Here is a 16,522-nt window from a genome sequence, read left to right as displayed (position 1 = left end):
CATCTGTCTCGCCAATTCAGCCTTGTCGTTCTCCAGAGTTTGGATCTGCTTTTCTAGTTCAGATATCTTGGCGGCTTGCACTGTATTGCTTCTTGTTAATTGAAATTACAAGGATGGCAGCATAAGTAAGTTAGACAGAGATTGTATTTACCTTTTGACGAACCGCTCAGTTCAAAGTTGGATTCTTGAAGCTCGGCGATCCGATCCCTCAGATCATGCTCAGTTTTCCTGGCAAGCTCCTTAGCCTCGTGCAGCTGGTTTCTGGTGGCTTCAAGGGTTCCAAGATGAGGAACTAACTTCTCAAGAGTCGCGGTCTTCGCCTCGTTCCTGAGATGGATTCTCTGCAATGCGAATTTGTCGACATTTGAGCAAAGTGGGAAACAGGATAGTTGAAGCTGTGAATAAGGAGACTTACATTCACGATGCAAGTAGCCTGGCTGAGTGCCTTTTTCAGCAAGCATACTTCCTCATCTTCTTTTTGCTTGTTTATCACGATTCCTTGAGGTTGCATGTCGTCATTCCACCACTTGACTAAAATGGGTGGGCGAGAATCCTCAGCTGACTATATCCGGAGGACTTCTTCTTCATTGCCGATCATTGGGCCTTAGGCATTTATGAATAAAAGTGAAACAATTGAAAAAAGTCTGTCAGATCAAGATGGGTTCGGAGGATGTGTTTACCTATGATTATTTCCGGTCGGGGATGAGCGGGCCCTTGTACTTTAACAGGAGAGCTGGACCCTGGATCGACGCTTGCATCCTTTTTAGGAGGGCTGTCAGCTTGAGCTTCTACTTCAGGAATATCTTCATTATGTTCTGCACCCGACTGGTTTCTAGTCGGAGGCTCCTGATCAGCGCCGGCTTTAGCTTCTGCCGACTGGTTTCCAGTCAGGGGCTCATTGCTGGTATCTACATTGCCGGTCGCCGGTTGATTATTATCTGGGCAGTCTTCGGGAGCTGCCCAGTTTCCGCTGAAGGACCAGTCTCCGAGCCAGTCGGCTTGGGTTCTTTTCCAGAAGGATCTATGTCAGATGGCTTTCTGCAAATTCGATATATGTTCTCAGCTCTGCTACAATGAAGAATGATGGATGACGGCAACTGTGATATGACACATACCTGGCTGGCTTCCTTATTTTTAGCGTTGGACGACTGGATGTTTTCTTCTTTAAGTTAGCTTGCTTTGGCTGTCTCTCGGCTCCTTCCTTTTGGTTGCTGGGTTTTTTGGCGTCATGGCCCTCATCGTCGGTCAGCACCGATTTCCTCTTACGAGAATCTGGCTGGTTAGTTGATCTTGAAGTGTTGGGTTGGACATCCGACTGAATCTTCGGCCCAACACTGGCTTGGCAGGTGTGCCGGCGAGGTGAGCGGCGTTGAGCAATTGGAGTATCGGACTTCATCAAAGCAAACTCCTAGGCATGGTATTCCAAGTTTTCAGTCGACTTTACAGAAGATAAAAGCATGCATTGAGAAAAGCTGAGTTGTATAACGCTTACCGGTGGAGGGGGGTTGAAGGCATTGTATGGCACAACTGGCAGTAAGTGTGAATAGCAGACCACGATGGCATTCGAGAAGATTTTGTACATTCTCTCCTTCATAACCTTAAAATCAAGAGAGTCTGGATCTTCACGATTCGGGTCATGCTTGCCATCAAACTCAAAGGCTGTTCTGGATCTTTCTTTGATTGGTGCCAGTCGGCTCTTGATGAAATGCCGGGTGATTTGCGCCCCCTACAGACCCTGTTCTTTTAGCTTTAGCATGCGATCCAACAAGTTGAGTGCTTGGGTGGCCTCTTCTCCCATAGGCATTGAGTTCCAGGTGTCGCGATATATTGGGGGAAGACAGGAGTATCCGGGAAGTGCTGGCTCAGGGTTTTGCACATAGAACCAGTTTGCGTGCCAACCTTTGTTCGAGGTCTTGAATGGCATGGAGAAGTATTTTTGGCTCAAGGTCCCCCTCAGTTGAAATCCGGCTCCCCCAACTACACATGGTTTGCTTTTGTTTGGCTAGGGCTTGAGGAAGAAGATGCGGCGGAATAGAGCGAAATATGGCCTAATCCCCAGGAAAGCTTCGCAAGCGTGGATAAAATTGGTGATGTGGACTATGGAATTGGGGTTTAGGTGATGCAAACTGATCCCATAGAAATCCAAAATTCCTCGGAAGAAGCTTGAGGTCGGAAGGGAAAACCCGCCATAGAAGAAATGAGAGAATACTACGACCTCGTGTGTGTCGGGGGTTGGAAATGCTTCGCGGAATGCTGGACGCCACCCGATGATTTCTTTCGCCGGAATAACGCCGTGCGCCACCATCTCCTTCAGGTTCTCCTCCGTAACATCGGAGGGCGCCCACTGGCTCTCAAAGCTTTCTCTCTCTTCCGCCATGGATGTGAACTGGATATTTTTTTTGGTCTGAACTGCGGCTGGGAATGAATGGGAGATTGATGCTAATTTTGTAGGCCTTTTTAGGCTGCAAAGGTTGTTTGGGTTTTCTTGAGATGACTGGTTTTAATACAGTCATCCACTCGGCATGTTATATGCTTATTTTGATTATGGCGTAAGTCATAGCCTAGGCTATTTAGACTCGTCTTTTATCAAATTTTATGCCACATTTGATAGGTCTTTTGAAAGTTTTTACTCGGACTTTTATCACCTGTGTTGATTTATAAACCTTTGGAGTGCTTCTCACTCGGGTTTTTCTTTATATTTCTTTGGCACATTAAAGCAGTCGGCGGGAGGTTTATCAGATGCTGCATATTCTTGGCCTTGGGATATTTGGTTAAAAACCACTCGGATGGACGTTTTGATGCACTTTGACAATATGTTTAGCTTTTAGCTACTCACATAGTCGGAGGCTACACCTAATTAGGTGCATCTAGTCGATGCACCTAATTATTTACTTTCAGCCCTTCCCAGTCTTTGATTTTGGTACTCGGGAGATCAGTACGGAAGAAATTGAAGCACTCGGATTATCACTTTACGTTCCGAGAGAAGGCTGTTTCGTCGACTATAAAGGTCTCAGGGACTACTGTGGAGATTATGGATACCACATACCTACACAGCATGTATAGTCCGACTGGGTATGGGGTGCCATGTATGGATAGAATATCTTTAAGAGGACTTGGGTTAAATACCAAACTTGTATGTCAAGGAAACACCCAGGATCCTAGCCGGTTACGATTGTATTTTATCTGTAATTACCTATTCCGTTAGGGATATGGTCTGTACTTTGTAATACGAACCCCTTCCCCTATATAAGGAGGGGTCCGGGTGCCTTTAGGGACACGATTTTTCTCCCAGATCATACGATCAATAATACACTCGGCGGATCAATCCCCGGACAGGAGTAGGGTATTACTTCTTGGTTAAGATGGGAAGGGGTCCGGGTGCCTTTAGGGACACGATTTTTCTCCCAGATCATACGATCAATAATACACTCGGCGGATCAATCCCCGGACAGGAGTAGGGTATTACTTCTTGGTTAAGAAGGCCTGAACCTGTATAAAATTCCTTGTCTCTGAACCCATCTACTTTTTCAGCTTGATAGCCACCTCTTTTAGTATTGCCGAAATCTTGTTTCGCCATCAAGTCTGACTCATAAACTTTTGCGCAGTATTTAATCTCTGTGATGTCTCCTCGATGCAAAGTCTCACCCATCTACGGTTCAGCCTTGCTGTATGCTAGTCCGTATCAGCTTGTGCTTGCATGCGTACTGCACCCAAGCCAATCCAGAGGTGCAATACTTTTGACCAAGCACATGCCCAATACACCAATTAATTTGCATGCAGCCTGTAGTGTTAGAATAGGTGTTGAATATACTAGTTCTATTTGGTTACGGTTGGACTTGGAGTTGTAATAGATGTTAGGGGGTAGAGTTAGAGTCGAACTCTGTAACCCGGCAACTCTCTTAAATAGAGAGGGGGGCATCACAATGTAACCATGGCGACTACAATGTAGCGTAGACACGCAGGGAAAGGATGGCGGCGAGGCCATGGACTCGTAGCGGCTAGGAGCTATATTGGTTGGGGAGGAGCGCCCATAATCAGAGCCCCAGGGATGTAGGCTTCGGCTGAACCTTATTAACAAATATCGTGTGTTCATGTGTCGTCATCTAGCATGTCTTGGGTGATCAATGACTGAAGTGATCGAGAAGGTTAGTCGTCGTTCCGCTATATCGACTAACTTTTATAACAAGTGATATCATAGTAGAAGGTTTCAGCATTGGATCAAGAAGACATGTGGATGAGGAAACATGAGGTGGAGATCATGCATCACTAGAAGATCGTCAGTCGTGGCGATAAGATCAGTGTACAACGAGGACGTTGCGGAGGCGACGACCTCACTCACGATCAGACCGGCGATGGCGGAACGTGACCGGAAATCGAGGCCGGGCGTGGCCGAAGGAGACCGGAGAGATCGGAGGAATAGCGCCATGGATGGCCGCCCGACGCACGCGGTTATCGTGGATCCGTGGCGGCAGGGACGCTAGCGGCGGAAGGGCGAAGCCGACGAGCGTGGCGCGGCGCGGCAGACGTGCAGGGCCGATGACGACGGGGTCGTGGACGGTGAACACGAGTGCTGCGACTACGGTGCATACGTGGGTACGGACAGCACGTATGGAGTACGTGCTACACACGCACATGAGATGCATGGGACGAATCAAGCGTGTAAATATGCAAAGTAAACAAACGAACTACTTGTTAGAGTGTGCAGCCTGGCCCACCAACCGTGGGCCACCCAGGTCACATTGGGCCTGCTCCACCACAGGCCCAACCAGAGCCACAACTTTAGATCCTGGGCCTACACAACCCAAAAGACTAGTCTGATGGGTGAGGACCGCCCCCACCTTTTAAGTCATACTCCCCCATCATCAATTACCGATGTGGGACTAAACCCACATCAACTCATGTGATCTCCCCCATCATCAATTACCGATGTCGGGACTAAACCCACATCAACCCATGTGACCCCGAATGCGACGAATCAAGCGTGTAAATATGCAAAGTAAACAAACGAACTACTTGTTAGAATACGCAGCCCGGCCCACCAACTGTGGGCCACCTAGGTCACATTGGGCCTGCTCCACCACAGGCCCAATCAGAGCCACAACTTTAGGTCCTGGGCTTACACAACCCAAAAGACTAGTCTGATAGGTGAGGACCACCCTCACCTTTTAAGTCATGCTCCCCCATCATCAATTACCGATGTGGGACTAAACCCACATCAACCCATGTGATCTCCCCCATCATCAATTACCGATATGGGGACTAAACCCACATCAACCCATGTGACTCCGAAGACTTGTTACTCAGCCTCCCCACCATGTGACCCATGAAAATTGTTCCGGTATGCCATGTGACCCCGAAGACTTGTTACTCGGCCTCCCCACCATGTGACCCATGGATCATCAATTACCGATATGGGGACTAAACCCACATTAACCCATGTGACTCCGAAGACTTGTTACTCGGCCTCCCCACCATGTGACCCACGAAAATTGTTCCGGCATGCCATGTGACCCTGAAGACTTGTTACTCGGTCTCCCCACCATGTGACCCATGGAAATTGTTCTGGGTTTGGCATGTGACCCCGAAGACTTGTTACTCGGCCTCCCCACCATGTGACCCATGGAAATTGTTCCGGGTTTCAAACCTTGGGCTCTGATACCACTTGTTAGAGTGCGCAGCCCGGCCCACCAACCGTGGGCCACACAGGTCATATTTGGCCTGCTCCACCACAGGCCCAACCAGAGCCACAACTTTAGGCCCTGGGCCTACACAACCCAAAAGACTAGTCTGATGAATGAGAACCGCCCCTACCTTTTAAATCATGTTCCTCCATCATCAATTACCGATGTGGGACTAAACCCAACAGGATCTCCGAGTTTCAGTTTTTGAGTCTGCATGTAAATACTGCTATTTAAGTTTCAGAGATAAGGTCAGGAAAGCTGCAAGCTTTGCGCAGCACCAAAACTTCCTATGTTCTACTGATTTTCGCGTGTGTGAGTTCTTGGTTGAGTTGGGAAGTTGCGAGCGCGGCTGACAATTGGTATCAGAGCGTGATGTCGGCTCCCGCCGGCGGGCAATCGCATACCCCTCGGCGCACCGGGCGGCAGCACTAGCCGTTGCCTCCACGGCAACGCGGCCGATAACTCGTCGTGCAGTGCCTGGTCAAGGAGAGCGGCGCCGTCTCCTACCCCACCCTTACACGCTCCAATTACTCCATTTGATCGGTGTCGATGCGCGTGAACCTGCAGGCCCAAGGATAAAAATGATCGGTGTTTGATCGGTGTTGATAAAAATGAAAAAGAAAATAACTGAAAATATTAGGTTGATAACTATTCGGGGAGGAAACCTATCGGCCATACTAGCGGCTGGTCTTTTCTCGTAACTACTCATGATTTAATATCTTCTAATCTAAACTAAGAACTCTTGCAGTTCAAAATTCGGTTCGGTTTTGGCTCTCATAAAACACTTTTGTTTTTATCTGTCTATGTGTTCCATCTACCCTATATTTGCATGCATATAGCAAAGGCAAAATTTGCTACATGGCACCAAATAAACGCGTATTTGTTGAAGGACACTGTAAAAAGTAGTAATTGACTGTTGGACATCGGTGATATTATTTTATTATTTCTGCTATAAATGGAGAGAGAAGCAATGATGAAAGTACGAATTTGCCCTTCTCTCAAGATGGACCTGTCAAGCTCGCTGTCCACCATCCTGGGGCTCTTCCACTCGTGCGTGCAGATGCTGTGCAAGCGGCTGTTTGCGCCATGTGATCAGCAAGGCGGACTACAAGATGGACCAGAACGAGCGCCTGCTGTGTCGCTGCATCGACGCCATCATCGCTGGCCGGCGGCGGGACCGCAAAGACGTCACGGCGAAGATGGGCTGCAAGGGGTGGATAGCGAGCCAGCTCGGCTCGGTCAAGCTCGTTAGGATAACAAGCTGGCTCGGCTCAGCTCATTATCGTAACGAGCTAGAAACCCAGCTCGACTCGCCTCATTTGAAAGCTCGAGCTAGCTTGTTAGGCTCACGAGCCAAACCATCCAGGCAGCTAGGCGGCCAGCACTCAACCCCTCAGCTCAGCAACACTTGCAACCTGAGGCTATTGCACCTCTCGTTCTTCCTCCATCGCACTCACCACACGGCCGTCGGTGGGCTTCTGGGTGGCCGGCGGGGCCGGGGTAGGCGGCGGCGCGGCGCTCCTTTGGTGGCTAAGGAGTGAAGACGGTCGGATGCGGGCGGTGACTGGCGGCGAGAGGTGACGCCGGCGTCACTAACGCGTGAGGAGAGGAGAGCGAGCAGCAGTGGCGGGCTGGCGGCGGTAGCACGACGCATTGCGGCGTGGCGGCTGGCGGCGGCGGGGCGGCGCATTGCGGCAGCACGCGGCGGTGTGAAAGGGGATCGAGTGAGAGAGAATGAGAGATGCAGCGCAAGGACAGCAGGGTGCTGGAGACGGGTTGACCGGGAGTAGGACTCTAGGGTTTTCCTCTCAGCCAGCGAAGCCAGTTGGGCTTGGCCCGTTGTGTAACTTGTGCTGTCTGTTGGGCTTAGGCCTTAGAGTGCTACCTCGTTAAGGCTCGCGAGCGAGCTCGTTATCTCTAACGAGCTTTAAAACCAGCTCGGCTCGTTACAAAATTTAAATGAGCTGAGCAAGCTAACGAGCCACGAGCTTCCTGTCCACCTCCTCCCAAAGGTACCACCACCTCGCCGCCGCCCTGTGGTTGGCACCTAGGGTATGCTGTGTAGTTCCTGGAGCTGGAGGAGTTCAAGCTAGAGAGGTTTGTGGCGGAGGCGGTGGAGGAGCAGGCGTGGCACCCATACACGCACATCACATTGGACTTTGACCTCGTCCTCACCTTCCGCCATGGCATCAAAACCAATGGAGACAGGGGCAGATTAGGAGTTTGCCATTGTTTCTCTTTCCATTTGTAGCACGTATAATAAAATAATGCCATTGGTGTCCAGCAACCAATTATCATTTTTTTTACGGTGCCCTCTAGGAGATAAACATTCTTGCAACATCCGGCAGAAAATAGCGTAAAGTTTGGATATTCAGTAGCAAATTTTGCCTAAAACTACCTACCTTGAATATTTGCTTTAAAGAATTATCTTCAAAACGCTGCACTAGCAACAAAATTTTATTGTGTGTTTGCCTACAAGCCTAGGCATTTGCCGGAGTAGCCGGAAGTATCAAGTGGGCTATGCTATTATTATTTTATCAGATACATACTATTAGGCTTATGAATAACACATACCCAATAGTAATCGACTAAGCTCGGTGAGGCCCACCATATACCAAGTCTTATACGAAATCATACCTCGTATATATAAGGAGTTCCAGATAAAGAAGGACAAATAGAGTTCAAGTTGGAAACGACAAGGACTACTCGAATCGTATCCATATTTATATCGCTAGTTATACTTGGACGGGAAACATCTATGGAAATAAATACAAGACCCCCTAGGAGGAGAGAGGGATACACAAACCAAGACAAGCCAGAACAAACCAATACACGCCACCAAACACCGACATCGGAGATTAGCCTAGGTATACCCAATCTGGTACCATCGGAGGCCATCAAGAGGGATCTAGCGCTATCTCTTATCTCGCCGAGTACGTATTCGAGGAGGAAGACTACCCCTGTCGTCGACTACGTGTTGGTTTTCCTTGCCACCAAGTCGACGATGACTAGATAGGTTATCCCAATCATTGTACCTGTGTGATATTGATGAATAAGAGCAACACCGGCTTCGGCCAACAGGAGTAGGGCTATTACCTGATTCTGATGATAAGGGGCCGAACCTGTATAAAAATCATTTTCTCTGTCTCTTTTTACTTCAATCTCGCATATACTCTGGTACCAACGATCCCCATACCATGCAAATACCATAGTCGTGATCTAAAACGTCGACACATACAAGTGCGGGTTACTGCCTTTTCCATTAAAAATCCTAGATGGCGGCCGGAAAGGCTAGTGGCCTGTAGTTCAGTAACGTTGGTCCAATGGGCTGCAGCACGGTATCCTGCGATAGGCTGGATTTTTTTTTACATTTTAATCCTTTTAAAAAACTTGTCTAAAAAAATTATCTCAGGAATGAAACTTTTTTAGGAGCCAATGATACTAGTCCTGAGGGCTTATTTTTTTTAAAAAATTACATTTTAACCCTTTTTAGATTTCTATTTACAAATGGGTCCTCGACACCAGTGTCATTGGCACCGGACCCCTTCACATCAGTGACTTGGCTTCTACAGGAGGGCGAGGGTGTCGGTGCCGACCAAATAGACCAAATAAGTTTTTACAAATAAACTTGTTTTACAAATAGTCCTTTGGAAAAACTTATTTTAGGAATAGACTCTTTTCCAATGGTCTATTTGTAAAATAAGTTCTTTAAAAAGGATTAAAATATAAAAAATTAGCTCCGGGAGACAACCAGTCTTCTTAAAATTTTACAAACTACTCCCATCTATAAGATATTTTGATTTTCTTTCATAATAAAAGTTCTTTAGGTTTGACCAAGTTTGTATAAAATTTAGAAATATCCACAACACCAAATTAGTTTCATTGAATACATTGATTATATTTTGATAGTATGTTTCTTTTGTGTTGACAACGTTGCTACATTTTTCTATAAACTTAATAAGTTTGACTAGAAAAAAAAGTCAAAGCTTCTTATAACATGAAACGGAAAAAAATACATAGCCAAAAGCCCATGTAAGTAAAAAAAAGAATAAAACTCTTGGGAAAAGGGGAAAAAACATCATTAATATATCCTGATGTGCGTTTGATCAATTTTATATTTCTATTGAATATCGTCTTGTTATATTTGTGGTATTTAAAAAAATTTATGTAAGTTGGATCACCCATATCTATAATCCTCGATATGCCAGTGGACTTCATTGCATTTTCTCTCTGATTTAGTCTCATTTCAGTTACTATTTATTCAGTTTGTAAGCCCAGTTCAACAGGAAGTAATTAGAATGTTTAGTCTTTCATGGACTAGCTGATTTAGAATTTTTTTCAGCCAATCGTAGTTGCTTATTTTGTACGCAGATTAGGGGAGAATATAAGCCCAGAAAAGCTGATGAAGTTTGCAGCGCAAAACCTCTGTCCCAGCTCTGCATGCTCTGTTTTCATTTTTCTTCAGGTACTGTAGCTGTTCGACAACATTCAGAACAGAGCTCCGATAGAAAGAGTGAGTTCAGGATTTAGTCTGAAGGATGATTTCTGACACACTACACAACTGTACCAGTACAAACAGATATATATACATCATTGTAGATCTATGCATCATATGCATTTATGGCACTTGCTCTAATAAGTTCCATACATGACAAATATACAACCCAACAAATCGTGTCGTTCACCTGCTTCAGCCTTTTCATCTTCAGGACTATTCATAGGATTCGTCGGAGTCGATGGATGACCATGCGACCTGTGACATCAGCAGTCTTGCATCTGTTCTTCCTGTCAATCTTGCCCAACCAAAAACCGCAATCACACAAACCTCATCATACACCTTGTCCAAGAGACAGAAGTAAGCAACCCTCCAAGTTTTCATGAACAAAAGGGCATAGAAGACAATCCAGAGACCTGCCATAAATCCCATTGCAACTCCAATGGAAAATGGCCCTATGTCAAAACCTTGTTTACTTCTCATCAGGTGACCTTGCTCTGATGCATCGCTTTTATAACAGCTTTTTGGGAGAGGAGGCCCACAAAGACCATCATTGCCATCATACAGATGATGGTTTTGGTCATAGAGGGTGCCAAGTTGTGTCCCTAATGGTATTCTTCCCATGAGATTGTTATAAGATAGGTTCAGAAAACTTAAAGACGATAAATCAGACAAACTTTGTGGGATTTCACCATAGAGCATGTTCTTCGAGAGATCGAGCGATTCCAATGACTGCATGTCCCTGATCGAATATGGAATTTTTCCACTCAAATAGTTACTCGATAGATTCAGATTTATCAATCTATGAAGATAAGTAATGTCTTCAGGAATCACACCGGTCAATAGATTTGAGGACAAATCAATGGTCACCACAGTTACATTTTCTTCATCATACTCAAGTTCCAGCCCCTTCATGGTCACAAGAGATTTGTAGTCACATCCAGATAGTCTCTCTTCATGCTCGTTCGTATAATATTGCTTCGGAACCATTCCTGTCAAATTTGCCAAATACTGAGGCAGGGGACCTGATATACTATTGCTAGCAAGATCCAAATGAGAAAGATTTCCAAGTTTGGTGATGCTGGCAGGAATATTTCCAGAGAACATGTTATGCTTAAGCCGCAGAATTTCTAGCTTGCTGAAATTTCCAATCCATGTAGGCAAATTCCCAGAGAATTTATTCCATGATAGATCAAGGAAGCTTAACTCTGTCCAACCCTGAAGAAAAGATGGGAAGTTGCCAGAGAAGCTATTGTTACTCAGACGAAAAAACGACATCATGCTCATCCCAGAACATTGAGGAAACTCTCCATGGAGCAGATTATTGGATAAGTCTAGGCCATGTAAATTCTGCAGTTCACAAATAGATTGTGGAACAGTCCCGGTGATACGGTTGGATAACAGATTCAACTCAGCTAGTTTTGGAGATCCAATATTTAATGGCAGAGGTCCTGACAATGAGTTGTTTGATAAATCTAATATAGTGAGATTTCTCGGCATGCGAGGAATCAGACCCGCTATTTGGTTCGATTTCAGATATAATTTTTCCAATGACATGTTTTCCATATTTGTTGGCAATCCACCACTGATTTGATTACCGGGAAATTCCAACAACTTGGCCTTTGAAAAGGTTGTAGAGAACCAGTCTGGGAATGTATCATTTATGCCTGCATCATTCATAGCAAGTGCGACAATATCAACCTGTGATTGAAGCCATCTAGGAAATGAGGGGCCCATCGTAATAGATGCAAAGTAAGCCTTCTCTAATTTGAAGGGAGGTAACCACTGAGGATCCATCACAATCTTCAAATGATTGTAACACAAATATATCGACTTCAAGCTCGTCAGGTGCGCAAAGTGCTTCTCTGTGATGGTACCACTCATGTTATTGAAATGTAGGTACAAATTCCTCAGATTTGTGAGCATACCTATTTCAGAAGGCACCTGTCCAGTGATGCTGTTATTGAAGAGGTCAAGAGTGACTAAGCTTGTTAGCCTTCCAATCCAATTTGGTAGCATCCCGGTTAAACTGTTGCCAGCCAAATGAACTTCCTTCAGTTTGCTGGGTTAACACTGTGGTAAACTCTGAAATATATCCGTAATGTTTCCATATTATAGCCTACAATCAAGGTCTAGAACTTCCAAATTGCATAGATTCTTCAAGTTTGCTTTCATGGTGCCCATATTGCCATTTTTCGACACGCTCATGCCCATGCTATCCTTATGATCATCAAATGAGAAATCAAGAACTTGGAGGGACAGCATGTTTCCTAGCGCTTGCGGAATATCACCGTACAAACTAGTCGAGCTAAGATTGAGATACTTGAGAGATGTCAAGTTCCAAATCCAACTAGATTCAGCTGGGTGGTTAAAGTCATTGTTGGAAAGATCAAGCTTCTCGAGTTCCTTGAAACTAAGCTCTGGGAGAGACTGGTTTGCACTCTGAAGTGAGCAAGAAGAAAGGCTAACAATCTTCAGAGAAGGGATCATGTTCAGAACATGTGGCCAATCAACTACTGTGCTAAGGTTTACCCCATCAAGGTTCAGATATTGCAAATTGGACAAGTGTGCTAACCATGAACCATCATTAATGTACAGAAATGAAGCCATGCCAGATAATCTTATCCCAGAAAGATCGAGATATCGCAAGTTCGAAAGGTTACCGAGCTGAGGCGGCACCATGCCGGAGAACACTATCCCAGATAGATTCAGATATCTCAGGCTTTTGAAAGAGCCCAAGAACTCAGGGACATGTCCAGTGGAACCTGCAAGGTTGTTCATGCTGAGATCAAGGTACCTGAGATGCTCCAGCGAGATCAGAGACTGGCCTATCTCGCCGGCCAGCGCTGTTCTGGCGTGGTCGTTGCGGAGGCGGAGCTTGACGACATGGCCGGTGAGGTTGCTGCACCGGACGCCTCGCCATTGGCAGCAATCCTCCTGCAGCTGACCGCCACCTCGTCGCCATGAGGCGAGGAGGCCTGCAGGGTCGTCGGTGACGCCTTCCTTGAACGCCAGCAGCGCGTCTCTCTGGCGCGGTTCGCAGTAGTTGCCGATGGCTGCAGGTGGTGGCGGCGTCGCCGCCTGGCCATCGGCGGCGATCATGAGGAGGAGGAAGGAGGCGGCGGCGGCGGCGGCAGCGGCGGCGATGGTCGGATGACGCATGAGCATGGCTAAGTGATTGATTAGCTGCAGTGTGAGATGCTGGTTCACTGTGTGTTTTGGTATAGCAAGTGGCTTGATGGATGCTTGTGTTATTATCCATCAGCAAAAGTGACTCTCCATGGTGGTTAAAAAGCCATTTCAAGAAAGCTAGGCCAAAGTCACTGTACCTCTCCAACAGTGACCAACTTATGTACTCCTTCCTTCCATTCCATTTTAAACGCAGCCATGAGTTTTTCGTGTTCTACTTTAATTGTTCGTCTCATTTGAAAAAAAAATTTATGATTCGTATTTTTGTTGTTATTAGATGATAAAATATGAGTACTTTATGCGTGACTTATGTTTTTTAATTTTTTTTTCTAAAAAAAATCTCAAATAATGATGTACTCTCGCTTCTTGCATTTCATTTAAATAGTTATGAAAAATTAAAAAAATTATCAAGATAAATTAATACATGATATATCACTTTACAAACATATAATAAAACAATAAATATGGTTGTGAGAGCACGAATATACTATAGTTAGAGTTAAATTTGTATTTTTTACGACTTTTGGTGATTGAATTTTAACTTGCTGTGGAGTATTATATCGCATATTAATTTATCTTTTTTTAAAAAAAGTATTTGGATGACAGGAGTGGATATCCTATGGGGATTACAATCCATTTAGTTTCCTACTTCCTGGCAAGTTGGCTTGACCAGGAAGAAGTCATTATGCATGCATTATGTACGCAAGCTGTCCATTTGTTATACTATATCATTAAATCATCATAGTGCATGCACTGTTACATAGGAGAAAATTGGAATCTAGTTGCATCAAGAATATATATATCTTACTGTATTTAACCTAAATAATTGGGAAAAATATTCATACTTAAAGTTTAAATGTTTACATGACAGTAGAGTAGACTTATCCCACCACTCTATGTCTTGTCTTTTCTTTTTCGGGGAAAAATACTTTTGGCTGTGTCCAACTGTCCATTGGGAAAGAAGACCGGAGAAGTAAAATATTTTCATTATCTTTAAAAAGAAATCCATGAAGAATGTAATTATCAGAGAATCCAGATATTTTGAAGGAAAAATCTCCTAAAGGGTATCTTGATTCTTGAGTCACCAACTCACTTCACCTAGTATAGCACTTTATTCTAGTGTCATATAGCAGACGAGATCAACGACGACTTCTCTTTGGGGGTATCACTTGCGTTCAGTTGATAAGTCGCTTTGACAAAAGACTTGTAGCTGAGAGATCGATGTACCTCGAATGATGAGTACATTGTTTCGTTTACTCAGTCTTGATTGTAACTTGACACGACACCATATATTTGTCCTACATGGAGCAAAATAGTTTTTTTTTTACTCCAGTCCTGAAACTTAGGTGCGTTCTCGTTCCAGGCAGTTCAGCTCCCCTCTCGTTTTTCGCGCGCACGCTTTTCAAGCTGCTAAATAGTACTCTCCTGTCTCAAAATATAAGCATTTTTTTACTCTGACACGGTCTCCGATATGTTACTTTGACCAACAATATCTATCAAAATAAAATATTTTAAATAAAAATAGTTGCATATTATGATAGTTTGTTTAATAATAAATATTATGATAGTTTGTTTAATAATAAATCTAGTAACATCAATTTAACATGATTGATCTTTTTTTTTACTATTAATTGCCAAAGTTAGAAATATTTGACTTGTCCCTATGCTAAAAATGCTTATATTTTAGGACGGATGGAGTATGTTTGTTTTAAAAAAAAGTTTATATACGAAAGTTACCTTAAAAAATCATATTGATCTATTTTTTTAAAAAAATAGCTAATACTTAATTAATCACGTGCTAATGGACCGCACCATTTTCCGTGCGCACTGTTCGTGTTGGGAAGGAGAGCGAACGAACGCAGCCTATAGACAGTACATGGTTTATGCTAACCCTTCCGCATGTGGCCTAGTGGTGGGACTTAGGGCCTGTTTACTTCATGTCCTGGAAATCTCACCTGACTCAGGTGCAGCTCTCAGGCGTTCGATTTTGTGCGCCCGCGGCTGGATCGACCTGCCTGAGAGGGAGCCCCTAGGACAAGTCAGCAACCTAAGCCCTTAGCTTCAAACTCCACCGAGGCAAGAAGGGGTGGAAGAGGAGCTGTGTCGGCATGGTGCCTATTGTTCCTTGGATCTCTCTAGGGCGACGCTCCACCCATCACCGGAGTGCTCCTTATAAGCACTTTCGACCGGTCGCTGGTGGTGACATGCTCCACCTGTTTGTCCGGACCACAAGATCTGCTGCCATCTCCGTTGACGGTGAGCCTCGGCCTTCGGTGAGCGACGGCGGCAGTGGCTTTGGCCTCCGATGACAGTGGTGGCTTAATGTATTTTATTTGTAATTCAGATTTGTGATGAATGTTATCAGTCTGTAATGTTTATGTGATGATATATTCTGCTTCATTTTGGTTGGATTTGTGATGATTTTGAGATTTAATTTCTGAATTTGTGATATTGATCATGGCTCGAAACATCGGCTCGATGAATTGAGCCGATCTCTGTGCTTTTATTTTTAGTTGTTCATTCCCAATCAGTGCTGCCTCTCAATTCGACATCGATAAGCTTACCTCATCAGTACTGGTATAGAGGTGTCGGTTCTAAGTCCAGCACTAATGGTTGTTTTGAAACTGGCATTGAATTGGTCTTCTATACTAGTGACGCATCTTGACAAGTGCGGATCTCCATGGGCCTAAAGGTCTATAACTCAAATTAATTTTCACCATGCATACTAAGTTCAATAGGCCAAAATAGGCTGGACTGGCAGGATATTGGCTCAAGGCTGTGTCCCCTATCCACCCTTCAAAGCTTAGAGCTGCAGAGAGATGATGATAATGGGGTAGTTTCTTTCACATAATAATATCTTGGTTGGACAATAGGAATATCTGAACCAGATTCCGTTTGATATCTTTGTGGTTGTCAGGCACTGCCATGAGTGGAACTGGATTTAACCGAAAATGACCAAATTGTTGTATTTATCATGACAACAGAGACAGTAAAGAATCACAAAACAGAAGACAACAATCAGTACATTATCTGAACAAGACAACAGTCAACATTATTTTCAACTTAAGAATGACAAAAAAAAACACACAATCTAACACAGATAGTACACTACAAATCTATAATCACTCAGTCATGGAGGCAGCATCGCCAGCACTGA

At 44.6% G+C, this 16,522-nt stretch overlaps 2 protein-coding genes across 2 annotated transcripts; both read right to left on the bottom strand.

The window, feature by feature from the left end:
• Positions 1–10,365: 10,365 nt before the first annotated feature.
• On the bottom strand, positions 10,366–11,446 carry LOC127755486 (receptor-like protein EIX2). Its single transcript, XM_052281160.1, has one exon. It carries the CDS (start codon positions 11,281–11,283, stop codon positions 10,393–10,395), a length of 891 nt encoding a protein of 296 aa, XP_052137120.1. The 5' UTR covers positions 11,284–11,446; the 3' UTR covers positions 10,366–10,392.
• An 842-nt stretch (positions 11,447–12,288) lies between these two features.
• LOC127755769 (receptor-like protein EIX1) lies at positions 12,289–13,344 on the bottom strand. Its single transcript, XM_052281423.1, has one exon. The coding sequence runs from the start codon at positions 13,342–13,344 to the stop codon at positions 12,289–12,291; it is 1,056 nt and encodes a 351-aa protein (XP_052137383.1).
• Positions 13,345–16,522: the final 3,178 nt, after the last annotated feature.

The sequence above is a fragment of the Oryza glaberrima genome, chromosome 11 (genome assembly GCF_000147395.1).
Source record: "Oryza glaberrima chromosome 11, OglaRS2, whole genome shotgun sequence".
In the NCBI taxonomy this organism is placed as follows: domain Eukaryota; kingdom Viridiplantae; phylum Streptophyta; class Magnoliopsida; order Poales; family Poaceae; genus Oryza; species Oryza glaberrima.
The sequence above is the reverse complement of the archived record's forward strand: the minus strand, read 5'-3'. Positions and strand labels throughout refer to the sequence as shown.